At 32.3% G+C, this 27,574-nt stretch overlaps 2 protein-coding genes and 2 long non-coding RNA genes across 5 annotated transcripts in view; 2 read left to right on the top strand and 2 right to left on the bottom strand.

Annotated features, from left to right (window-relative positions):
* LOC132068340 (uncharacterized) overlaps nucleotides 1–16,564 on the top strand; it is a 34,625-nt gene extending 18,061 nt beyond the window's left edge. The window contains exons 2-3 of the long non-coding RNA XR_009417377.1: nucleotides 16,192–16,255; nucleotides 16,307–16,564. This is a non-coding gene — a long non-coding RNA (uncharacterized LOC132068340). The remainder of the gene's footprint in view (nucleotides 1–16,191; nucleotides 16,256–16,306) is intronic.
* On the top strand, nucleotides 3,496–6,437 carry LOC132068336 (proline transporter 2-like). The gene is made up of 3 exons (XM_059461910.1): nucleotides 3,496–3,846; nucleotides 4,400–4,615; nucleotides 5,172–6,437. The coding sequence occupies exons 1-3, from the start codon at nucleotides 3,829–3,831 to the stop codon at nucleotides 5,547–5,549; spliced, it is 612 nt and encodes a 203-aa protein (XP_059317893.1). The 5' UTR covers nucleotides 3,496–3,828; the 3' UTR covers nucleotides 5,550–6,437.
* LOC132068338 (proline transporter 2-like) lies at nucleotides 12,415–25,936 on the bottom strand. 2 transcript variants are annotated; one of them, XM_059461913.1, is made up of 8 exons: nucleotides 25,871–25,936; nucleotides 23,047–23,113; nucleotides 15,600–15,824; nucleotides 15,160–15,254; nucleotides 14,076–14,265; nucleotides 13,720–13,844; nucleotides 13,063–13,278; nucleotides 12,415–12,932 (listed from the first exon to the last, which is right to left on the bottom strand). In XM_059461913.1, the coding sequence occupies exons 3-8, from the start codon at nucleotides 15,745–15,747 to the stop codon at nucleotides 12,558–12,560; spliced, it is 1,149 nt and encodes a 382-aa protein (XP_059317896.1). In that variant the 5' UTR covers nucleotides 15,748–15,824; nucleotides 23,047–23,113; nucleotides 25,871–25,936; the 3' UTR covers nucleotides 12,415–12,557. The 2 variants fall into 2 exon arrangements, with proteins under 2 accessions (XP_059317896.1, XP_059317895.1); XM_059461912.1 differs by lacking the exon at nucleotides 25,871–25,936 and having other exon boundaries at nucleotides 23,047–23,318.
* Nucleotides 16,354–16,995, bottom strand: LOC132068339 (uncharacterized). The gene is made up of 2 exons (XR_009417376.1): nucleotides 16,671–16,995; nucleotides 16,354–16,636 (listed from the first exon to the last, which is right to left on the bottom strand). It is a non-coding gene; the product is annotated as an uncharacterized LOC132068339 (long non-coding RNA).
* Nucleotides 25,937–27,574: the final 1,638 nt, after the last annotated feature.

The following is a 27,574-nucleotide window of genomic DNA, read 5'->3' as shown; positions in this document are numbered from 1 at the left end:
ACGGTGGTTTAGTTTTTTCTTTTGTTGGTTACATTATTCAAAATGGCAAAGAATGGATGAAGAAGAAGCAGTGGAAGCAGAATGGAAGATGAGGAAGAAGAATGGAGGGAGAAAAAGAATGAGAACAAAGATGGAAAAGAAGAAGAAGGAGGAGGATAAAGAACGAACCGAGGAAGGAGAAGAAGAACAGTGGAGGGAAACGAGCAAAAACGGGTGCGGCTATTGGCGCCCTTTTTTTTTTTTGGACCCATTTTGGTATTTTAGGGTTTATATTGGCTGGGTCAAAGTGTTAAATATAAACTTGAGGGCAAAGTGTTAAAAATAAAGTTAAGGGTCAAAGTGTCAAAATGAAAACTTTTGGGCAAGGTCGAAACCTCTTAATCACTAATCAAAAAGCATCATCTCCATTCAATAATTAAAACTTGAGTCACCTCCACTAAAAAAAAAGACTTAAGAGTCACCTATAATTAAATGCCCCAAGTTACTATGTGGCTTGTCCAATCATCATTTAAATGTTAGTTTATTGTCTAAGGGTAGCATTGGAAAAAACTGGTCAATTTATGTCTTGGTTTCCTAAGATGACACTTATTATGGAAATTTTTTTATAGCTAAGGTGACACTTATTATGGGACAGAGGAAGTATGTATAACTTTAATGAGTTTTTTTTAAACATAAACGTAACGTTTGAGCAAAAGCTATTGAATTAGACGGAATTCGTATCTAAACTTCTACTTGCGCAGCTGATTTCAAGTTAAAATAGTACTTCCTTCAGATAAAAAAGAGTGTCTACCTAGCTATTTGCACATCCTTAAGAAAGTACTAACTTCTAGGAGAAAAAAAAAGTAATTTGACTAAACTGTCCCTAATTAAATAGGTATTGAGATTTGATCACATAACACTTAATAGGGGCAAATCTGAAGAAAAAAAGGTTAATTCTTTTTAAATTTGATAAGTGAACACTCTTTTTGATCTGCAGAGAATAATAACATAAGTAATATACATATAATATATTTATTTAAAAATTATTAAATTCACGTGAATGTATAATCAGGCCTCTGAATCAACCTAGTAAGTGTCAAGGAACTTTTTAATTGTAGGAAGGTAGTCATAAATGGCGGTGGGATATGAGAAGTTAACAACATGATTATTAAATGTTGCACTGTAAAGTAGCTATAGCTAGCATATTGAATATTCCAAGTGGATTGGATTTCATCACTGATCTTGCTGGAAATATTATCAATGAATTGTTTTTACCTACCAATGATTTTTTATTAGTACCTGTCAATGACTATTTCAATGATTTGTTTTGCCCTTTTAGGGAGATGCTACACCATTCATGTGAATAACATATATTCCGGCCGTTGGCTGTCGACGTTCGCTTTGTCGTATTTAAAATGAATCTGAATAAATCATAATTAAAAGAAGTGTTATTTAACTCTCTAAATAATAATTGTGTAAACGAACAAAGTAAAAAAAGTTCCACCAAAAAAAGGGAGATTGTGAAATGACGTTTAAGGTGGTTGGTCTATGATTTCTTATAACATCTCAAACATATACAGGGACGAAGCTAAAGACGCGAGAGAGTTCATTCAAATTTCCTTTGCTTTTATAGACAAAATCAAAATTATTCTTTATACATATATATATAAAGATCTCTTGAAAATCAGAAGAATTCAAGTTTTAAGTGGCTTTTTCGTTATCATTTAATTATTAGTTGATCTCTTGAAAAAATCCATTCTTGTTATTATATATGAATGTGGAGTGATTTCCTACCCGAATTAATGAAATTGGGTCTAATAATATGGGACAAATTGCATCATCAATTGAGTTGTGAGTGTCATCCACCAGCATGCTTATGGAGTGATGTGCAATAGTTCTGACAGGGGCGGATTTAGATGGTGGGTAGGGTGTTCACCCTCGGCAAAAAATTACACGGTATATATAAGATAGATTTTCTGTGTTTGTGTACATATATAAATTTTGAACACCCTAAATAAATCCAAAAGATTAGCTCAAGCGGTCTAAGGTATTTAAAATTCTCTCTAGTGTCCTAGGTTTGATACCCTGGGACAATATTATTTTTATGTTTAGCTTTTGTTGTTGTTTTTCGAACCGCCTGAGTGAAAATCCTGAATCCGCCACTGATAGTTCAACAACAATATCATGCACGTTATTCACAATAATAAACAGGTTAATTTTTCTAGCATTTAAATCATGCACTCTGTTTGTTGTTGTCCACCGTTAAAGCTAATTATGAGTTTGTATTGAATAGGAGCACTTACCACCAAATTTGCCAAATTGCTGCTGGATTCTTCAAGACAAGATTCTGACCCAACCAATTGCTTTCATACAGGCAATGGTCTTCATTTTGCTGAATACTACGTACTATTAATAAGAGGCATTCAGCGACTCTATTTAATTTCTATACATTGTTAGGGTAATTTTTTTTATGCGATTTGATTATCTGAAAGTTAACTACATGTTTATATTCATCGTAAGTAGAACCAGTTACCTGAAAAATAAAAAATGCAACTTATTATAATTTAATTTTGCAAAGCCTTGCCTTGCGAATTTTTTTTTGATTGAGCAGAGGTTCGAACACAGAACCTCAAGGTATTTTCGGCCATCTTTTTAAGCGAAGAACAAAAATTAAAGACCAGCAATTTGAAGGGCAAAAATTAAAGACCCACCCAAAAGAAGGGCAATCCGCGCAAAAAAAATGCATGATTTCATTTTCTCTCATTTCAGATAATAAGAAAATTCTCTCTCTTCGTTTCTCTCTCAATGTTGAACAAACCTTAGATATATTTTTTGATTTCCTCCATGAATTTAGCTTGTTAACATTAATACATTTGTTTTCCTAAAGAAAATGTTCTTTTAGAATTTTTGACCAACCAAACATGAAAAAGTTATCGAACGCCGTTAAATATTATAAGTTAATTCCGTTTAAAATCGGCAGCGAGTCAAAGAAGCCGCAAAAAGGTGCTGTTTTGCATGTTTGAAATGGTATTATCACCTAAGGAAATAGTGATCAAATGGAACTACTTTACAATGTGAACATGAAATTGGAATGACCTAAGAATATCTAATTGCCAAAGAAAAACAGCATATGTAACAAATAGAAAATTAGATACTTGCAATTGCAATCAAATGATTTGACCACAAAAAAGGAAAAAGGTTTTAAGACTCTAGGCTTGAATTGACTACTAAATAGTTAATTTGCATAATTTGGAGAAGGTTGACCAATCATTCGCCTTGATAGAGATTAATACTCCATCCGGATAAAAAAAAAGAGTCCAATTAGCCTTCTTTTTTTTTTTTTTTGATAAAAAAAAAAGAGTTTACTTAGAAAATCAAGAAAGAATTAACCTTGTTTTTCCATATTTGCTCCTATTAAGTGTTATATGATCAAATCTCAATGCCTATTTAATTAGGGATAATTTAGTCTTTTTGTCTAGGAGTTAGTATTTTTTTAGGGAGTATGTTTTCTTAACATTTTCTGACTTAAGTATTAGTCCTCTTACACATAGTATCAGGGCCTGTTTTATAAAGTATCACAACATAGTGGTTCATTTGGTTTGTCTGTAATGGAAAGCATAGCCTTGCTCTCACTGCATTTTGCTTCTCTACAAAAATCATATTTGCCCTTTCAATCTTGTAGCTCTATATTATTAAGAGGAATGCTGTTGTGGTTCATCCTTTTAAATATCGTGAATTGCAGGTCTTGAGGCACCTCCTAGAGACTATAGCATTCCAGGAACCAAAAGCAGTAGGATTTGGGCAACTATTGGTGCTGCTGCTAATCTTGTTTTTGCATATAACACAGAAATGATTCCCGAGATACAGGTAACTGACCTAGAAATTGATAACTTTATTTATGCATAGAAATTTTTGGTCAAGCACGTGACTTATTATGAAGTCAAGAGTAGCAAATTACTTGACTACATGAGTTGATAATTGATAATTTAAGGTGAATTTTTGGATCTCGTTCTATTCATTGTGTCCTTTGGAGGAAACAAAATGACTTATAAGCCACCATGGTTGATGTCATTTCATTGAGAAACTAATGGCCTACATCTGACGTTACTGATTGGCTCTAAAGGTCTATATCCATAACTTACTGCTTGGCTTCAACTTTGATGTAAAGACTTGATCGAACAATACAATGAACATCTGCTAAAAGAAATGGACGAGAGAGATATCTGCTGAGTGAAGTGATGCAACATTCTTCTAAAGAGACTCGTTTAATTGTGAATGAAGGATGACGATTATATTTTCTGCAGAGAACTTTTAAAGTCTTAACGCCATTTCCTTACATACAAATGCTTTTGTTTGTCTTCTGAATTTGTTTTCTCCATTGTTTTTAATTCTCACAATCTCTTCTTTCTTTTTCTTATAGGCTACCGTGGGAGAACCTGTTGTCAAGAACATGATAAAAGCCCTCAACTTTCAGTTTACTTTAGGCATTGTTCCGATGCATGCTGTTACTTACATTGGATATTGGGCTTATGGATTCAATGCATCTTCCTATTTGCTGAACAACGTTAGTGGTCCAATTTGGTTGAAGGGAACGGCTAATATTGCAGCTTTCTTGCAAGCTATCATCGCGTTGCATGTAATTATCACTCTGCTCCAATCTTATGACCTTTATACAACAACTATTTTCATGTTACATAATTCAAACAGTGAAACAATTTACCCACACCGGGTGTTTACACCTACGCAATAGATTCATACCATATGTCTTTAAATAAAATATTATCAGTCAACCATAGTTAACTACTTAATACCGATTCTCACCTCACCTTTTCTTACACTAATGATAAAATAATGTAGTTTACAGTAAACACTCGGTGTTGGTAAGTTTTTTCCTTCAAACAGTTCAAGATAAGAAGGCGAGCCTTGGAGCAACAGTAAATTTGTCTCTGTTTGACCGATATGTCACGGGTTCAAGCCGTGGAATCGGTCACTGAAGCTTGCGTCAAGGTAGACTGCCTATCATCAAACCCCTTCGGGTGCGATCCTTCTCCGGCCCCTGCATGAACGTGGGATGCTTCATGCACTACACTGCCCCAAGCAGTTCCACATACCACTCATTTGGTCCCTCACATACTTACTATGTCTCTAATTATTTTTAGCATACTGAGAGTTGCTTCTATTTATGATCCCAGATTTTTGCAAGTCCAACGCACGAGTTCTTGGATACTAAGTGCGGAATTAAAGGGAGTGCACTGGCTTGTAAAAACTTGGGATTCAGAATTATTGTTAGAGGTGGTTATATAGCCATTACAGCTTTCCTCTCTGCTCTGTTGCCTTTTCTGGGAGACTTCATGAGCCTTACTGGAGCTATCAGTACATTTCCACTCACATTTATACTTCCAAATCACATGTACATTGTTGCTAATAGAAAGAAGTTGTCGTTATTACAGAAGAGCTGGCATTGGCTCAATATTTTTTTCTTTAGTTGCATATCAGTTGCTGCATTAGTAGCTGCCTTGAAGCTTATGGATGTAGACTCTAAAACCAACCATGTCTTTGCTGATTTATAATTTTATTTTTCAGTATTAGATAGAGGGGATAATGTTCTCATCTTTAGGGATCATTTTTATGTAAATGTTAAATTATTCAGCTATAATAAATGTCATCTGATTTTATACTCAGAGAATGGTAAATATATATCCAATTGATAGGTGAACTAACATTTGACTACTATTGAGTATTATAATTCTTCACAAAAATACCCTAAGGTTGATGGTACTTTTATACTTAAGGAGGGTATTTGTGAGTCATTTTTCATATGTTCAGGTATTTTTGGCCCTTTTCCGTTAAAACATTGATCTCAAATTTTCTTTCAAGGGAGTATTAATTTGCCCAAGAGACTTGCAATAAATTAAAAAAAAAAAATGGAGTTCCTGAAAAAAGTGGTTGTTTGCAAGTATTTAGGATATGGCAGCCATAGCAGAGGAAGAAGTCACCAAAACAATGGCTTCAAGAACAGAGAGAACTTTGAAGAGAAAGCAGTTGAATAATCATTTTTGCAATTTGTACAGTCGTTTCCTCTTCAACCAGACGACAAATTGTCCCAGCTCCAATCTCCCTAATGTTTTTAGGATGGAGTTCCCGGTGTTCCCATCTCTGATCTGGTGTGTCCGAGCCGCAAAGGCGGGGCCAAGTTTGAATTACGGGTTCATCAAAACTTAGTAGCTTTAGCTCAAATATTGTATTTATATTAAAAAAAATATAAATTTAAGCTGTTATAACAGCTTGTTTGGATGGTTGTTACCTATTGTATCGTATTGTGTTGTTAGTATAAGTACAACGTTTGTTTTGATTATTAGTTGAATTTTATTGTATCGTATTGTTAATCATCATTATGTAACGACGAAAACTCTCATTTTATGTAACGACCAATTTGGCGTGATCACACAGTTGCCTTATTTTTTTCCTCATTTTTGTCTTTTCATATTATCTAATAATCATATTTTATCCTTTACCCTACCTTTTTATAATAGTTTTATACCATATCCTACTTTCTTGTAGGTTTATGATGTGTGGCATCATCTAACGACGACGAGATTACGATACAATAGGTAATAACCATCCAAACAAGGTGTAAGAAACAAGTATTGTGGTCCAGAATACATAAACTAAAAATTGCTTCGCCTCCACCACCCGCCCCAATGCGTACCCTAGATGAGTGAGATTTTCCGTTCTTTTTGGGTGGAAATGGCGAGACGGTTTGTATTGTTAAAAAGAAAAAAGTGTAGACACAGATTAGGACAACTAGTCAATTCAAAATAAGGACTTGAAATTGATGAACAATTTTTATTAATATAACAATGCACATATTATTGATTGCAATTTGCTTTAAAAAAAATGCTGTTAATTAAAATTTAGATAAAGTCACACATTAGCTGTCTGGATTTGCACATTCCCAGTTGCTAGTGGTAGGTGTGTCGTGTGTGTGTTTTATCGAGCAAATTGTCTATCAATCTTCCAAATTTACTACTCCCTTCGGATAAAAAAAAAAAAGTCCACTTAGTCATTTGCACACCCCTTAAGAAACTACTCACTCCAAGAAAAAAATATGTAAATTGACTAAACTACCCCTAATTAAATAGACATTGGGATTTGATCACATAACACTTATAGGGGCAAATCTGAAAAAATAAGGTTAATTGTTTCTTGATTTAATAAGTGGACACTTTTTTTGACAAAAAAAAAGGGCTAAGTGGACACTTTTTTTGATCCGGAGGGAGTACTATATATAAGGAAGAATCCAATCTTTTGTAGTCCTCACATGAATTTTTTATCCTCTTTTATCCCTACTTGAAATTTTTATGACTTTATAAATTGTAAAACATTTTGGTAAATTTTTAAGAACTTTTAGGCTTTTTTTATGCCACTAAAAAGATAATGTCATGGAAAATGTTATAGTGGCTCCCACAAAGCATATTCATACATATTTGAGTTTTTTATGTGAAAATATTATTAAACTTGTTTCAATATATCAATGTCAAATACTTTTAAAATTTATCAAAATTGTGAATAATAGCCCTTTCGTCTCAATCGAAAACTGAATTCCGAAGTATGGTAATTAATTTATCAAATTTACGTGCGCGCACTTTTAACATAAAATTATTTAATAAATTACTATATTAAAAGAGCAACTATAAGATATTATTATTATATATTTTAAAAGTGTTTGAAAAAATTGTATTTAAAGAAATATAATTTGATCTCGATACCATAATAATATTAGACAATTTCAAAAAGTATATTTTTTACTATTAAAATATTTTGTAAAAAACCGTATAATGTATTTTATAAAATTTAGGAGTAATAATATTTTTCACGTTGAACTTAACTAATTGTCCTAAATTATATAACCTATTAATTATCCGGTATTTTGCAAAATATATTTTGATAAAAAAATAAGTTAGCCAATATGAGTTCAATTCAAAGAACTCAATTAAAATTAATTTAACATATGAAAAGCTAAATTTGGATCATCGAGGACTTAATCTCAAAAAATTAAATTAGAAGAGCTTTCAATTATTGATTTTTTTCTAAAAAAATCTAATATATAAACTAAGAAAAATGTTTTCCTTTAACATACGTTTTTATACTTTAATATTTTAGAAGTCTTTCGAAAATATCAAACTGATGTTACAAGAATAAAGAACCAAGAGCAATTTTTTTAAAAAAAATATCTACAAATTGAATTTTTAATGCTGGTTTGGGCCCGGGCTTAGCACGGGCCGAGTGACACTAGTAAATAAAATAACCCCGTTATGCAAAAAAATATATATAAAAGAGAGAAAACAAAACTGGTTACTAGTTTTATATATAACTACACATTTCCCTAGTCAGAGGCGGAGATAGAATTTTAAGTTTATGGCTCTAAGTTATAGAAAAGTCAGCTTACTCGAGTTTGGAAAAATTATTTGTACGTATTAAGTGAATTTTTAAACACAAAAACGGGCCAAAGCTAGATAGACTTGTAGCTCCATCCCTGTCCCAAGTTATTAGTGGTGGAATGTATCAGTGTTTGGGTCAAATCTGACTTTTTTGGAACAAGTCAGATTTACGTAGTGTTCATACTTCATAGTCCAAAGTGTAAGATAGTGAGAGGAAAGTGATGAAATTGAATAGGTGTTCTTCAATTCTAAGCCAGACCCTTGGAGAAGTTAAATTCGAGTGATGGATGAAGCAAATGTTGCTCTTGAGTTTTTGCTTGAAAACTTGGAGTTGCATTCAGAAAAACCTTGCTCCTTTCCTTGTAAGCTATTTGGAACTCTGCTCCGATTCTCTCTCCCGAAACTTGAAATCCGAGAAGGACATAATCTCCTTCATCCAACGTCAGATGAAGGAGATTATGCAACCATGATGCAACATTCGTCGGACTCCAATCACCCTTCAGAAATGCTTGGTCCATGTGCTTCTTTTTATATTCCTAGCTGCTAAACATAGACGATCACTTCTGCCCTCAAACGAAAGAGCACATGTTGTGGCACTTTTTGAGGATATCAGAGTTATAACGTCTATCTTCGCAAAGTTTCACAAATAAGGCATTAAGATTGAGCAACTCCAATTGTTAAACCATGAAGCTTGATACTGGGCTTCTATGGCATTAGATGCTACTGATAGTTTTTTGCTAGGCCGTTATTTCTCCTTGGCCTTTGGCCTCAGAACTAGCATTTCTTCAGGAAGTATTTATATAAGAAATATATGAAATTTGGTTATAAATATTAAAAAAGCCCTCCGAAGAGAATTGTCAAGGATAAACTTTTCTGATCCTTCTCATGCTCCTATTCAAGTTGTGATTGAAGGACATTCTTCGAGATGCACATCAAGCAGGGCCAACGGAGAAGGAGAAGGAGAAGAAATGCTAGTGGGTCTCGAGAAGGCTACAAATGAAATCCTGGACAGGCTTTTTAGCCGAGATAAGCAAAGAGAAGTGATCTCTATTGTTGGCATGGCTGGTGCTGGTAAGACAGCCTTAGCTCAGAACTTGTACAATAATCAATTTGTTTCTCGTCACTTTTCATTTTTGGCATGGACAACTGTTTCTCAAGCATTTCAAAGGAAAAATATACTGTGTGATATTTTGAATTATGCAACCAAAGATAAACACACACTAAGCTCCATGGATGAGAGCGATTTGGCAGACAAGTTGACGAAATACCTCTATGGAAAAAGATACCTAATCGTCATTGATGATGTATGGCATGATAATGTTTGGAATGAATGAGAAAGTTGTTTTCCAGATAACAACAATAAAAGTAGGATTCTGATGGCAACTCGGATAAAAGAAGTAGCAATCGGTGCTAACCTTTGCAAGTCGCCCTTGTACCTTTCTCTTCTAGGTGAGGTTGAATGTTGAACTTTGTTCTGTCACAAGGCATTTAGGGAAAAAAGGAGTCCTCCATTGTTAGAAGCGGTTGGGAGAGAAATTATTAAAATATGCGGAGGATTACCACTTGCAATTGTTGTCATAGCTAGACTTCTTGCAAACAAGGAAATGACAGTAATGAGCTGGAGCAAATTTTCCCAAAGCATGGATGCCCATCATGATGACCAGGAAGTTTTAGACCAATTCATGGGCACATTAGCATTGAGTTATGAGCACCTATCTTTTCATTTAAAGTTATGCTTTCTTTATTTTGCAATATTCCCAGAAGACTATGCGATACCTCTTAAAAGATTAATACTGTCATGGATAGCCGAGGGATATATAGAAAAGGTTGACAATATGAGCCTAGAAGATGTTGCAATGAGTTATTTGATGGATCTTGTTGATAGAAATTTAGTTATTATTGCCAAGAAATGGTGTAACGGTGAAGTCAAGGCTTGTTCTATTCATGATATGCTTACAGATTTATGTATCAAGAAAATTAAGGAAGATGAATCCTTCAGGATACTTCACTTGTACAAATGGGTTCATGACAACAGTTCCTCCAACCTGAAGTGTTGGAGTCATCACCACTCTATCCAAGCATTGTGGGTCTAGATTATCTTTATATAGATTCCTCGGAGTGTTGGATCTAAATGATGTGACATTTCATGGTTGTTCCACATTAGCATTGCAGCAAGTTCATTTGAAGTACTTCGGTCTTCGTGTTAAACGTGTTGGAAGGTGCAGACTAACAATAAATAGTCTCTGGAACTTGGAAACTTTCATTCTTAGGTATGGAGGAGAGACTGATTTGATTCTAGGACAAGGTATTTGGAAGATGGCAAAATTGAGGCATCTATGTGTCTATCCTAGTTTCACAATTGAAACACCTTGGGCATGTTTTCCAAATTCTCTATTGCTTGATGATATGCAGACCATGACCACATTGAAATGTTCAAGTAGTATGCAAGAGGTATTAGCAAGAACTCCTAATCTTAGAAAGCTGGGAATTTATCTAAATGAGAAGAGTTCTCTTTCCCTTCCTGATTTCGCAGGCTTGAATCATCTTGAGACATTGGAAATTAACTGGTTTAGTACACTGTATAACAAATTGCTTGTAGGCATTCCTGATCATAGAACATTTCCTCCGAACGTGAAGACGCTCACATGGACAACTGGCTACTTGGATTGGAAGGACATGACAATCATTGGATTGTTACCAAACCTTGAGGTTCTAAAAGTTAGATACAATTGTTTCAGCAGACTAGTTTGGGAAACATGTGATGGAGGATTCTGCAATCTCAAATTCTTGGAATTGTGCCATTTGGACTTTAAACAGTGGATTTCTTCTGATAGTGATCAATTTCCGAGTCTCCAGTGGTTAGTGGTATAGGCTTCTTTCTGAGATACCATTGAGCTTTGGAGATAGTCTGACATTGCAGAAGATTTCAGTCTATCAGTCATCATATTCTGCCGAGAAATCGGCGAAGAAGATTCAGAAATTGCAGGTAGAAATGGGAGCCAGTGATCAACTAGAAATCATCATTGGAGACAATACGGATTAGCATGCATGGTATGTGAAATGTTGTTTCAGTATTTAGTTGGCCTTGTGTACAGTTAAATGTCCCTTTCAGTATATAAATCATGGAGTTGCTTTTCATGCTTGTTATAATTACATGATACATGTCCCATTTGTTTAAGGATGCTCTGTGATACTTATTGTAGAGTTACTCCTTTTACATTCTTTTACAGATATAGAGAGCGACGATGAGCTCACAGATTGAGCTGACAGATGAAGATTCTAGTTGCAGTGCATTGGTTTTATTTTGTGTTGTTTGGGCTTCATTTCACCTATCTTTTGCAATGTTCTTAGAGGTTTTGCTGCATGTACTCTTAAGGGATAATAAGATGTACAATGAGGACCATCTGTGTTATGTTGAAATTACCTTTATGTTTAATTCTTTATGAATAAATGTTGCATGATGGAACATGGTGTGGATTATTATCAGATATGATAGGTGTATGATGAGGCCTCCATAGGTCAATGTGATAATATGATGAGGCCTCCATAGGTCAATGTGATAATTGAACTTGAAAAATACTATTCATAAGGATGAGATGATTCATTAATGGATGGCATTACTATCCTCTATCCCTTTAAGAAATTGAAAATGTGTTAATCGATCAAACATGCGTGTGATTTCATTTCCACATTTCAACCAAATCAATTTGAAAACTGTTCTATAATATCATTCATCCAATATATATAGTCAAATCTCTCTGTAACAGAATCGTTTGTCTAGATATTTTTTTTTTTTTTTTTTTTTTTATAATGAAATGTTGTTATATATAATATATAATATAACATAACATAAAAAATCAGTGCCAAAGAAAACTTGGGTGTTGCAGTGAACTGTTGTTATAGAAAGGTTTGACTGTAGTTCAAATATATATACCTCTCTGAGGCCGAATATTGAGATAAATTTTGAAATGCCAGTAGAATAAGATGAGAGAGATTCTCCTCAAAATGAAGATATTCCTTTCCACATTTCATCTAAATCAATTTGAATCTGTGTTTATAATATCATTCATCCAATATATAGTACAAACATATACCTCTCTGAGGCCAAGAATTGAGAAAGTTGAGATTAATTTAAAACTATAAATCAGCAAAGACGTAATTTTTCGAGTCCACTGCTATAAGCCTGAAAGCAGCTACTAATGCAGCAGCAGCCATGAAACTAAAGAAGACTACATTGATCATATGCCAACTCTTTTGTAATGAAGACAATTTCTTTTTCATGGCAATTATATACATATGGTTCGGAAGAATAAACGTGAGTGGAATCGAGCTGATAGCACCAGTGAGGCTCATGAAATCTCCCAAGAAAGGTAACAATGCAGATAGGAATGTAGCAAGCGCGAGATAACCACCTCTGACTAGAGTTCTGAATGCCAGGTTCCGAACAGCAACTGCACTTCCTTTAATCCCGTATTTTGTATCCAAGAATTCATATGCTGGACTCGCAAATATCTACAATAAGCCGAAAAAGCAATACAACATGAGAGCGGAGCTATATAATATAGTAAGCTGAATTCTTTTATACTATCAATGTATAGAAGTTAAACTCAAAATTGTAACATCAAAGCGGAAATATAATTACATGTAGAGCTATGATGGCTTGCAAGAATGCGGTAATGTTGGCGAGTGCCTTAACCCAAACTGGACCACTGGCATTGTTGAGCAAATAGGATGATGAACTGGATCCGTATGCCCAGTACCCGACATAAGTAATAACATGAACAGGCACAGATCCTAAACTAAACTGAAAATACAAGGCTTTCAACATGTTGTCGACAACGGGTGCTCTTATAGTAGCCTGTCAAAGAAAAAAATTGATGTTTTTCAGTATCAGAAAAATCAAGAGAAAAGAGCAGGAAACTGATTCGCCGTGTTAGGCACTAAGGAATTGGATCCAATTTAAGAGGTCATAGTTTAGATATTTTGGCGGAATTCATTGACATCCCCTTAAACTTGCCAGTAAATTTCAATAGATACTCGAACTACTGCCTGTTCCAATTGAATAACATAACACATAATAAAGTGTTCCTATAATTAGACACTACGGACTCAAATTTTGGAAAAGCTTTTGCGCGTGTTCGCAAGTGCCAATTACGTAGATAAGTTAATACATAAAATATGTCACCTCCTTTAATTTTACGCATCAACCTCAATTGGAACAAGCCTGAGGTTTTACGGCTTATTGAGGCTAAAGTGTTTGATTCTTCACAAAATGTTCACATATTTCCTGGTTAGTTACCTGGATCTCTGGAATCATTCCTGTGTTGAATACAAAAACAAGGTTTGCAGCTGCACCAACAGTTGTAAAAAGTCTGTTTATTTTGGATCCTGGAATGCTATAGTCCCTAGGAGGAGCATTAATACCTGCAATTTAACCACCAAAAAAGAAGAGATAGCAATTTACTTCTTCACATCACACAACGTTTTTTTGATCAGCAGCAGAGTTATCAATTATTTGCAAACGCGAAAATGATTAACTTCACATTGTTGCAAGCACACAGTGCTTATTGAAATTTTCACATTGTTGCAAGCACACAGTGCTTATTGAAATTTTCATATATCTGGTGTTGTAAGACATTAAGGAGATATGCATACCATCTCTAAGAGCTAACGCAAAGGCTATAGTGAGATACACTAGACTGAAAACCGATGAAACAGCCAGCCAAATCCTTAGTGATGACAAGGTGGGCACAGCAATGGCAAATAAGACGCAGGCAAATCCAGCAATCGCGATGAAGTATGCTAGCTTCATCCGATCGTCGTCCTTAAAGAGAAGACAGAAAGCCTACCAATCATAGAGAAATAACATTGTCTCAGAATCATTCCTTATCTACTACTATAATTGACATATCTGATAAAATTAACTTCGACATAATTTTTTTCTTTATATTTCATTATTCCTATCGTCTATAACTTTCAAACAGCTTCCACGTCCCCAAACTTTTCTCATATCACTTCTTTCTATTTTAATTTCGCGACCTTTGGAATAGTAGGAGCTTTCGGAGGAGGTCAAGTACTGGATATGTAACACTGATGATGAAGGGCGGGTCAAGGCGACATACTGACTGGTTGACAAATTCCCGAAGAGGGCGGAATATCCCACCTTGAAAAGGGAGGAGAAAATGAAGTGCTATATAAGATGAAATACAAGTTAACTGGCTACACATTCTTTTGGGCTCTATGTGGCATATCCCAAAAGACAAAATCAGCAAGATCTAGGCAATACGTACCATGAGCTTGGACTCTTGAAATGATGAAAAGCTTACAAGTACTCAGTAAGAAGGAAATGAAGAATGAGAAGGAAAGAAAATAAAGCGTTTCTAGCTCTAGTTCCAGACGAGCTTCTCCCAACTATGCTTTAAGCCATGCCCATACTAAAATAACTACATTTGACAGAGTCTAGATTCATTCTGTAGCATGGAATTCTGTAATAACAAAAACAGTGACCCCTACTACTGGTCCAACATTTAAGTAGGAGAAAGAAAGAGTCTCTCGCTAAAGCCCTAAAGTCTCATCCCACAGGCACATCTTAACTATGAAAAGCAGAGTTAGGTTAGTATTGATTCATGCAATGATGCACTTTTGAAGCTAGAGTAAGTAATAGTCCATCTCATCATCCCGAAGATCACTAGCTCTATTGTTTTGCACGCCTACAAAGAGAGAACATATTTTATCTTACCTTTAAGGCCTGTCCACCCAAAATGATGAATCCGATATTTATCAAGAAAAGATTTGCATACTGCGATGCCCACACAATTACATAAGCTGCCCGACCTGCAACATTAACCAAGTCTCCAATTTAACCACACAAGTCAAAGGAATTAAAATCTTGTAAACCTCAAGAAGAAATCTGTTTATACTCCCAATTTATGTAACATTTTTCCTTTCTAGTCCGTCAAAAAAGAATGATACTTTTCTATATTTAGTAAAATTCAACTTTAAACTTTAGATTTTGCTCTAAATGAGATGATTTATATTCACACAAATATCTATGACGTATCTTATACCACAAGTTTCAAACATCTTCCATTCATTCTTAAACGTTGTATGTAGTCAAAAACCATTACATAAATTGGGATGGAAGGAGTATTATTTTGTACTGTAATTGCTCGCACGTACCATACATAAATCCTGCAAGATCTCTGTATCTAATATGCCTCTTTCCACCATATTCATGAATCTTGGCAATAAGAACACTTGCATATAATGATATGAGAGTTGATAAAACAAGACCAATGACACCACCAGTCCAGCCAAGAGGAACCATAATAGTGCCAGCATATCCTAGAGCATAGGCACTGTTGATACCAGTGCTCAGAACAACTCCCACCTGAAACCATGAATCTACATTTTTTGCAAAACAGAACACACAACACAAACATTACTACAGATTATCAAAAAGAGCTTAATTTCTATAGGTTGTCAGTGTAAAAGCTACTCTATCACGTGACCTGAAAGATAACTACATATAACTACATGTAATTATCCACAAAAAGTGAAATTAAATTCTGAAAATAAGGCAGGTTATTTTCAACAACATGTTAAAATATATAATTAGTGTATGCAGAATTTTGTACAAGAAACATCAACATATTGTCACAATTTGATTTTAATAGATTGGGTTTAAAATTGGGTGATGGCATTAAGGCTTGTTTAAACTTGTTCACTAAAAAAACCGACCTTGAAAGTTAAAAAAAAATTCCACTTTTAGTACAGTATTATATTTTCTTTGACTTGATCCAATTATTTGCAACATTTCAAATATTGTTTGACTGGTATATTTATTTAACTTGAGTTAAAGTAAGTGTAATGTTTAATGCTAGTAGTCTAATATATGTTTTAAAAGACTAAGTTTTTTTTTTTTTCCTTTAAATTATAGAAAACTCAAGCATAGAAACGCAGATGTTATTTTCTGGTTAAGACAAAGGAGTCGTGATGAATTTTTATTTCATTTCACCATTTTTTAATAAAAAATTAAAACTTTACAGTGCAAGAATTTGTCTTTATTGAGAGAACTAGAAGTTCAAAGTTTCAGGCACAAATTCACATATTTTTGTTGGTTTTGATGTCCTATTTGTCAATTGTTTATGGATATCTTTGTATTGATTTTTGATGTCCTATTTGTCAATTGAAAGAAAAACACAGCGCCTTTTTTTCTATACTGAAAGAAAAAGAGAAAAAACTGAATACTAGAGAAGAAGATTAAGGTGAAACCTAATTGAATAGTAGAGATAATCTACTTTTTGATTGGACTATCATCACCTCTAAATAGAAAGTTGATCAAAATTAATCCTTTTAAGTATTTCAATTTATATAAGTAGTTTGTGATTATTATATTAAGATATTATATTTCTCGAAAAAATATCCTAAAGTAAGCCAGAATTGAGCATATTTTATCTCCAAACTAATAGACCATTTGAATTAAACGGACCATTCAATGATTCAAAAGGGAAAAAAGAACAGCGCAACTCATCTAACTTTAGCAAAGCCAAAGTCAATATTACAATAAATATAATATAAGCTCCAGAATTTACCGGATGAGTAAGAATAATCATGATTAAACAATAAATATACTTAAATATTACATGCTATTTATTTATTTATTTATTAATCTAGTGTGAACAAAAGATTTTTTTCTCTTTCCTTATTTCTAGATCGTCGTAGAGAAAAATAAGGTCGGACACCAAAGGCAAAGACAAAAAAGAAGGAAAAGTAGAGACTAGTTCTAAACTTATAAAGGACTCCCTCGTCTCAATTTAAGTCTCTCAATTTAATTAGATATAAAGTTCAAAAAATAAAAGGAGACTTATAAATTTTATCGCTTTAAATTAAAAGAATGTATCTTCCTTTAAATCTTATGATCTTAGACTTGTCGTGAAGAATGTTGGAACCGATTAATCAAATATAGAAAAAAACACTCTTTCTATGATAGATCAAAAAAGAAAAGTAAAATACTTAAATTGAAATGGAGGAAGTAATACAATGTGCATTAATATTTTCTCATCTTGTTCTTTTCACCTCAGCAAATTTGGAAATATCTAGTTGCCTTTCTAGGAAGCTTTTAATGCTTAGACGTCAGTTAGCAGGCCCAGTTATGATTTTTTTTAAAGGTAAAAGAGTAAACAAATTGGAGATCAGGTCTGTCTAGGTAAAAGTGCAACACTTGGACCGATTCAGTCCAAACTTCCAAACTATTTGTCATAATTTTAATTATAAAAGTATTTATCTGAACGTCTCATCTAATTAACACTTATAATAAATGATGTCTTATTTTTTGAATACGTTAACTATTTTACGAAGAACGCAATTATTACTAAAACGACTAATATTTAGGATAAAAAATAGTACTACAATTTTGACTATGATGCATGTTTTATGTGAAGAGTTCAATTTTTGTAAGTAGCTCAACATGACAGTTTTTTCATATTAGTCTAAACTTTTGCCATATAAGCAGCAAGTGACGGACCTTTGAAATTTTCATAATATATCTAAGACCTGTGTGGATTGACTTATAAATTGATCAAATCAGCTTATAAGTCATTTTTAACTTATTTGAGTATTTAACAAAAATAAAAAACAACTTAAATTAATTTAAAAAGTGTTTAAAATAAGTCAAAATCAAAAAGTTGCTCAACCCCAACTTATTTTTTTCCTACAACTTTATCTTTTTATCCCTTATATTTTCTATTCATTCAAATACTACCCTTACTTCTAAAAAGCTTTTTAAGCACTTTTATCTAAACTCGTAACTGTTTATTTATGAAATAATTTTCAGCACTTAAAAGTCCGCATTTTATGCTTAAGAGCCAATTTTTTTGAGCTAATTCAAATGGGCTCCAAACTATCTCCGTAAAGGAGACTCGTTGGCTTTTATGACAGTCTAAATAGTTGACAAAGTCCATTCCCCACGCATACCGATATGATACAAAAAGTAATGAATCATAAAATATGACGCTTATAAGAAAAGTTCCACTGTACTATTTTAATTGGGAAAATTACGTTGTATGTCTATCTTAAAAAAAAAAAAAAAAAAAATTACGCCACGTAGCTCATATTTTGTGTATAAATACCATATTTTTTCATATTTGTGTACAAACACCTTTTATATAATATTATACACCTTATACAAGGTTGAAACATTATGTATACTGGCTTTTCCCCCATATAAAATGTTGTTTAATATTGCATAATATTTTATGAGCTGGACAGTCCTAACATGATCTGAAAATACTAATCCAGTTCGGATAGACATCATTCAAAATACCACACCCCGAAAATCAATGAGACAACAAGTGCTATTGAGTTATGTGGTGTAAATATTTTAACAAGCTGTATATTTTGAAAAATACCCCTTTTTTAATAAGCAGCTGAACATGACCGTTTTTAATCTCTTTCACATTAGTACCCACTTCTGCCTAAAGTTCCAGCACGTGGCGGTGACGGACCTTGAGATCTTTTTTGAAAACTAATATATCTTATCTGTTGAATTAGTTTGTAATATTTAAAGGTTTTAAATGGAGCATGAATATATTTGTTCGTGAAAAATCACGACTATTCTAAAAAGTCATAGCTCAAGTTATATAAATATAAGAATTCTCCTGAAGTAGCATAAGAAAAAAAATTATAGAATATTAGGACTTTGTTAAATCATGAACGTAATTATTTGTAACTCTCTAAAAAATTTACCGATAATATCTCTTTAAGGACAGTAGTATCATATCAAAGTCTTTCTTCTTCAATCCTGACTTTCAATTTTTCAAACAATTTATCAGCATAATTAATGGAATCGGGGTAGGGGTACTTTAATATACCAAACGATAAAGATCTAATATACATCACGACCAAAAAAAAAAAAAAAAAAATTAATGTAGATTGATCCACGTTAAATTGTTAACGTGGATCACCACGTTTTACAACTATATGTTGTAAAACGTCCGTCTAATTGTTGACTCCATTCTCCTCCGTCTTCCTCCATCCTTTTGAAGTTACATCCTTCATTTTTTCTCCTTCTCCTTTCCTTCTCCTCCATTTATTTTCTTTTTAAACCTTGCGTTAATCATTTTTGGAGCAACTCTTTTTATCTTTTGTTGCTATCTAAATTAAGGTATTTTTTCTAACTCATATAATATTGTATATTTATAGTAGATGTAGGATATCTGTTTTTATATATATATTGTTATTTTTTATTTGTGTTATTTTAATACGTATAAGATATATGTTTGTCTTATTTGTGTTATTTTAATTTGAACTTAAGATATGATTGTTAGAAGCATTATTATATAAAAGGTAAAGTAGCACTTTTGAAGAAATTTGTTGTTATGTTATCGTTATTTTTGTGGATTGTTATACAAATAATAACTAATTGTTTTCCATTTTACCTTTAATGTGATATTTATATAGCATAAGTGAAAAATCGATGCCTCAAAAAGAGTCCAAAAAAAAGATACTTAAAATGTCATGATAATATCATATTTTACAATTATTTTGTCTATACCTTATAGGTATTTGATCCACTATCATGGTTTCAAATAATTAAAAATTTGAAAAAATTGTAATATTTTTTTAATAGTAAGTTACTCCAAATAGCTTGATCCGACTTCAAATCAAATCCATATGCGTACTAGTTCACCATTGAGAGGACCATACCGGATAAAATTAAAATATAATCATCCTTTTCATCCTCGCATCCCCCACTACGGCCGTGTGGATAGGTATGTGTATCATTTAAAATAATTGAGACGCACACCTTTATATATTTCATTTGGCATTGATGTAATCCCTTGAATTGTTAATGCTAGAAATATAAGTATTGTTTCGTAAATTAATCCATGAGCTTTCTTAGTGTTGTTTTAATGGTATTAGTAGGTTAGAACTTAAATTAATTGAATATATTTTGATGACATTACGTATCAAACGAAATTGTCGGCAACAGAGGTTGTACTACTATGGCTTTTGTGGCGGCACGATATTTCGATCCCAAATTTAGACTATTTGCTTGAATGTGACCTTAGTCTAAGAGACTTAACAAATTTTGTATACTTGTTTATCTTACGTCCAAGTAACAATGTGTGGATTCATTTCTTATTAGTACGTGACCTTTAAAATTATATAATTTTATTTGGTTGTCTATTTGATAGTTATAAGGTTTTTATGTATTTATTTTTTAAATTTTATATAGGTTTGGGCTACAATACCGATGCACCACCACCTGCAATACACACGCCCAACGATTCATTGTAAAGCTCGAAAAACGAGGCACGTATGACCCATACGTAGGGATGTATTGGACAACCTAATAGATGATCGTGTATTTTATCATAATTATGGTTGTTAATTTTATATAATAGTTACGCTTATGTGTAATTTATTTATTTTATTATAATTTTATGTTCTTTTTCATCGTAGTTTGTTGTTTATAGATTAATGGACTCGAGGCTATTTGGATGGCGCGAGTTCCCCTTAGAGAAGGTGTCAAAATCTATAACATGAAAAATCGATTCCGGAGAAAATCAGAACCTAATTTTAGATTCTGAATCGCAAATAAAATTAAAAAAAAAAAAAAAAAAAGGAAAGAGCCGTTGGGCCTAACGGTCCATTTGCAAAATGAATGGTTGCCAAACGGCCATTTTGTTAATTTTTGGCCCCCAAATTTTTTTTTTTTTTAACACTTTAACCCATCCCCCACCCCTATATAAACCCTTCTTCATTTTCATTGTTCACACCAATTCACTTTCTTCATCTTTCTCTCAAACTCATCTCTCAATTATAATTATTTTGCAACACTAGCCACAAAGTCTTATTATAGTTTCAACTTTCAATTATTAATTTTGCAATTATAATATTGTTGGTGGAGTTGGTGATTTAATCCGAAGTAGCTTTGGTGGATTTGCAATTCTAGCCGCCTTGACTTTGTTGGAAATTAATCCCAATTTGGTACCTTCGTCAAACTATCTTTATTTTTCGCATAATTCTAGCAATTTAATTTACTAATTTGTTGTAATTTATTTTCTTGTGATTTATTTGATTGTTATTTAAATTAATTCTATTTAATAATGTATATTAAGTTATCATATATATAGTATATATATTAAGTTATACATATATATAAGTATATATAGTATATATATATATACTATATATATTAAGTTATACATATATATAAGTATATGTAAGTTATACATATATATGTATACGTATCCTTTTTTTAATTAAAAGTTGTAAATATATGTAAATATACCTACAATATACAAATAAATACTATAATATATATATATAATACAAAAAACAAAAAAAAATATATTTTAAACAAAAACCGGATCGGTTCCTATTGGAGTTTAAAATGTATTGCATTCCCAAATTCTTATGGGACCACAATGACCTTTACTAGGAAGAGGCGGAGGAGAACTTAGGCACAATGCATGAGTCTCCATTTTACAAATATATGTTGTAAAACGTGGGCCGATCCACGTTATACAAAATTATTTGTATAACGTGAATTAGTCCACGTTATACCACTGTGATGCATTTGGACAAAATAACGTCCACGTTATACCCGCTGGATATTGGAAAAAAATTTATATAGATTTTTATACCCTTTATTTGACTTTAATGGATCAATTGACTTTAATGGAAGAGATCTAATATAGACCGTAGAATCAAATTGTTGACTTTTACGAGCCGTCTAAGTTGACGAAGTCCATGCATCGCGGTTTTTTCCATAGAATGTAATGAAAATAGTAATGTATACATGATCATAAAAAGACGACAAAATAGAATTTTGACTCACATATCTAAAATATCTAAAACAAGTGAAAAATAAAGCAAAATATAATCCCATTCAAGTGGCCCTAATTCTTAATTAGTCCGTCTAACATCTTATCATATTTGAAAACTATGTAATTCTATAAGACTAATTTAACCTTTAATGATCTATTTTTATAATCATAAAAATCTCATGACATCTTTACTCAAATTTTGGAAAGTGTCCCTTTTTATAAATTTCGCGATAAATTAAAATTCATCCCATAAATTGAAAAGGAGGAAGTATTGCATTCCCAAATTCTTATGGGATAACAACGGATTTGTTGACACTTGACAGGCAAACTCCATTTTCATCGAATTTTGTATTACTAAACGATTGGAATGATAACACACTTGTGCTTTTGGACAACATTCGAATTGGAATCGAAAAAAAAGAAATTATTTGGAGTGGAAATTGAAAGCAAAGCGTGACATTAGTTGAGCTGTAACTGAACATAAAGAAAGATCCCGTAAGAGGAAGTTGAAGATTAGAAAAATTTTGTTCAGATTACACGAAGTTTGTGACTAAGTGATTGTCGGCTAACCAAGCAATATAGATCCATATTTGGGAAACATGATGTAATAAACTCACAATTCATAGATCCCCAATATATATCTCATGAACGAGAAATTCTCTCACTACGACCCTTAGGCGCGATATTTTGTATATACTTTTCGCAATTAACAAGGGAAATGAAAGAATCAAAGAAAAAGATGAATAAAGTAATTAATGAAACAAAGATAAATTTAGATGAAAGAGAGAAACCTGTTCCAACTTCATGAAGTGTTTCAGGAACTTCGACACCTAAAGCCACCACATGATGATCAACTTTCTGTGAATTTGAGGGACTTGAAATTAGAGCCACATCCTCCCTTTGTTCATCTTCTCCCATTTTTTAATTTCTTTGCTCCAAATTTTTTTCAATGGAATATTCAAAAACACAGTTCAAAATCCAGTTTCTAATTGGATATGAAATGTGTGAAGGAGAAAGCAGAATGGCTGAGTGATTCACTCTGCACATGAGATAATGAAAAATGAGCTAGGCATTTATAGTATGAATTGATTTATGATTTGTAGTGGTCGTTGCAAGTAGGGAATCCTGACTACCGATAGTAGACAATTTCTTTGTTCTTATCATAAATAAAATATAACCAATTCCGTTTCTTTTCCATTTCTTTTTCCCACCTCTACAATGATCCTCTAGTCTATTGTGACGTACATGACGGAGCGCAGGCCAGTGAGAACGTGTCATAGAGAGGACTGACAGACTTCTAGACTGACATGCTTTTGAAGAAGCAATGCAAATGATACCTAAATTCTTAGGCAAATCTCATATCATAATGAATAAGAATACTAAAGAAGTTTGACATTGTATGCACATTGTTGGGTTTGATGACGGCGTAGCTCAAGTCATTGCTAATTGGGTTGTGACTTATATTATCTATCATTTAAGATTTTGTATTGTCTTTAAGAAAGACAAATATAGCTTAATACTACAAGTATATGCTTAGTCGGTGGTGGATGTAGCTAATTAGTAGCTACAAGTACCACCGAACCCAATATAACGACAAAGAACATTATTATATGTGAGAAAAGAATAGTACTAAAATGTCGTTGTGTATATTACATTTTGAACCCCAAACTTTAGAAGTCCAATGAATTCAATACTAAGAACTTTAAACATGTATATCATTTTTAATCCTAGATCCACCTTTGTGTCTAAGTATCCTTTATTTTTTAAAAACTTTTCACTTAGTTAAAATTATACTCCCTCCATTCCAAAATAAGTGTCCTTTTAGGCTTTTTATTTTGTTCCAAAATAAGTGACACTTTATGATTTCAAGAAGAAATTAATCCTATTCTTCCAAACTTACCCTTATTTATAATCAAGAATCATTAAATAACTTTTTTTTTCTAAGCATTAATTAGGGGTAAGTTAGTAAAAATACTCATAATTTTCTAGAAGTAAGTAATTTCTTAAAGGGTGTGCATGAGCTAAAAGAGTCACTTATTATGAAATGGAGGGAGTACTAATCGAAAAAGTTGAGGTAGAATTGAAAAAAAAAAAAATATACAATAGATGACTTCTTGTTTTTGTTGTTTATATTTGAATTACCTCCTTAATGATTCTTAGATGAAATAATATTAAAAGTTAGAATTACATAAACGCCGCTATTCTTGGAAAACACAGAAGAAATTAGGTCGAAATTGGTATTTTGCCTGAATTAAATGCCTATATCCTTTTAAAGCTGTCCTAAAGAGATAACTAACTGCATACAAAAAATCAACTATTTTGCTTCTTTGACGTGTGGATTAACTAAGGAATCAAGAAGGAAAATGAGTTCCTTAGAATTATTATATTAATTAAAGAAAGTTCTAATATTATAGAAAAAACTCTTCATACAAATCATTCCCGCATTTGAGAAGGCTAATGGCATTGTAACAAAATAATACTCCCATCCCCTCGTCGTCCCATCATGTTATTGGAAATGCCAATAAAGTCTTACATCCAAAATTAGCTAAAAAAGAAGTTGTAGTAATATCTTTAACGGTGTGAGCTTTTTGAGGAAAATCGTACAAATTTGGCCTAAAAAAGATAATATCATACCATGTACATTCTTTACATATATTATAAGTTGACAGTACGCGTATGGAGAGTGATAGCTTTGGGTCAAATAGACTCATAAGGCGATAGATAATGTGAAACTTAGTTTGTGATGGATCATGTGAAATGCTTAGTTCGAGAAACAAATTTTTGGGAGTGCAAAAAGATCCACATCCAAAGCAGACAATGAGCCCGTTTGGATTGGCTTATAAGTTGATGAAAATAGCTTATACATTGTTTGGCTAAGCTAAAGAGCATCGTTTGGATGGGCTTAAATAAAGTCATTTTGTGAAAACTTAAAATAAGCCAAAAAAATAAGTTGGGGTAGGCTAACTTATTTTTTTTGCTTATAAGATGTTTTCGGTATCTAAAAAGCAAATGCTTAATTTTTTTTTGGGCTTATTTTATGCAAAAATGGCTTTAAGCTAGCCAGCCAAACACTAAAAAGAGCTAAAACAGCTTATAAGCAACCCCAAGCCATTTTTTTTGTACTTAAAATAAGCCCAAAAAAACAATTGAGCTTGTTGCTTAGCTTATCCATCCAAACAGGCTCAATATTGATTGTATTAGGCTGTGTTTGGGTGAAAAACGAATTTAAAAAATCAAAAAAGACTTTTTGACACATAAGTTAAACACATAAAGATCAAAACTGCAATTTCTGCAAACAACTAATTCATATATGGTACTAGGAGGTCCACATTATCTTTCAATTAGGGAATGTGAAGATTTTTAAAGACAAACTACAAGAAATGTATCAAATGCAATATTAAAATAAAATAAATTATTAAATATAATATCTCTCAGATCAGATCTCAAAAGTGGTACGTCGGCATTGCAGAGACAAACATCAAGACCGTTTTGGGAGTTTTCTTTCCAACAATTGCACTATCTTTCCAATAGAAAAGTGATACTAATAATTGTTGTTTTCGAATAATGTCCTCCTAGTGCAAGTCTACACAACTACTTGAAGGAATAGAACCATACCTGGGTTTGAAGATTGAGGAGCTGAGCTTCAATGGAGGTGTGAAGAAAATTGATGCAATTCTCCACTAGATCTGGATCTACTTTTCTTTTGTGTTGTGTTGAATTTCCATTTTGGATGGTCGTTTGGTGTTTTGATGTAAAGGATTGACTTAGTTTTTTATTATATTAATAAAATTAAAGCCACTAGGCAGCTGCTTATTGGTGGTTGACTGGTTGCTTAAAAAAAAAGAAAATGTAAAGTAAGTGAAACATATCATTCTAACATATTAATGACGGAATGGGTCGGAACTCGGAACAAGAATTTCAACTTTACGTGAGTTTTGAATTTTAGAGTAATGACTTTAAATGCTAATAATTAGGTTTTAAATTTAATACTCCTTCCGTTCATTTTTATTTATTCAATATTTTAAAAATAAATTTTTATTTTTACTTTTCACTTTTAGCCTATCAAGATAAAATAATTTATTATTTTCTATTTTACACATAATATTAATTACTCACTTTAAATCATTTTTTAAATCCAATAAAAATATGCACCAATTAATATGAGTACATTGGTAAATTATACACTTCATTTATTATTTCTTAAACAGCATAAAAAGTTCAAAGTGGATAAGTAAAAGTGAACGGAGGAAGTATGTATAACTTTAATGAGTTTTTTTAAACATAAATGTAATATTTGAGCAAAAGCTATTGAATTCGCAACGGAATTCGTATCTAAACTTTTACTTGTGCACCTGATTTCAAGTTAAAATAGTACTCCCTTCGGATAAAAAAGGCTGTCTACTTAGCCATTTGCACATCCTTAAGAAAATACTAATTTCTAGAAGAAGAAGAAGAAGAAAGTAATTTGACTAAACTGCCCCTAATTAAATAGTTAATAGAATTTGATCAGCACTTAATAGGGGCAAATCTGAAGGAAAAAAATTAATTATTTCTTAATTTAATAAGTGAACACTCTTTTTAATTAAAAAAAAAGTAGCTAAATGGACACTTTTTTTTATTCGAAAAAAAATAATAACATATTTAATATATATATATATATATATATATATATATATATATATATATATATATATATATATATATAATATATTAAATTCACCCGAATCTATAATCAACATCTCTTAATCAACCTTGTAAGTGTCAAGGAACTTTTTAATTTTAGGAAGGTAGCCATGAATGGCGGTGGGATATGAGAAGTTGACAACATGATTATTAAATGGTGCCTCGCAAAGTATACATACACTTTACTTTTTGTTCTAGCTGTCTAATATAGTTTTCAGTTCTAAATATCTCGTCATTGGTAAAATGAATTTCCCAAAGGAGATTATTTCGAAAACTTATAATCACAAAGAGACATAGAAGAAGAAAGTACTCTAGATGAAAATGAAACTACTGAGTCAACCCTTATGGACATATAATTAATACAAGAAGAATTTAAAGTAGACATAGCTATAGAAGAAGCAAAAAGACTCCATAAAGATAACAAAAATATATTTTTTACATGTAAAGGATGTAAGTTAGGAGAATTAACAATAGAAGAAACCATAAATCACTTTAAATCATGTGAAGCTCGAACTGATAATTGGGGATATAGAGTAGAACATATATACCAAAAGAAATCAGACGAATTCGATAAAATATTAGAAGATATGCAATATAGTGATGACGAAATAGAGATAGACTCGATAATAAGTCAAA

The sequence above is a fragment of the Lycium ferocissimum genome, chromosome 8 (genome assembly GCF_029784015.1).
Source record: "Lycium ferocissimum isolate CSIRO_LF1 chromosome 8, AGI_CSIRO_Lferr_CH_V1, whole genome shotgun sequence".
NCBI classification, from domain to species: Eukaryota; Viridiplantae; Streptophyta; class Magnoliopsida; order Solanales; family Solanaceae; genus Lycium; species Lycium ferocissimum.
Note: the sequence above shows the minus strand (reverse complement) of the source record. Positions and strands in the feature narration are given on the sequence as shown.

Coding starts and splice junctions, on each gene's coding strand:
- LOC132068336 (XM_059461910.1), top strand. Junction 4,616..5,171: donor AAGCTATCATCGCGTTGCAT/GTAATTATCACT, acceptor TTATGATCCCAG/ATTTTTGCAAGTCCAACGCA.
- LOC132068338 (XM_059461912.1), bottom strand. CDS start 23,173: ATGGGAGAAGATGAACAAAGGGAGGATGTGGCTCTAATTTCAAGTCCC. Junction 15,825..23,046: donor ACTTCATGAAGTTGGAACAG/GTTTCTCTCTTT, acceptor CAAAAAATGTAG/ATTCATGGTTTCAGGTGGGA. Junction 13,279..13,719: donor GAATGATTCCAGAGATCCAG/GTAACTAACCAG, acceptor TTTCTTTGACAG/GCTACTATAAGAGCACCCGT.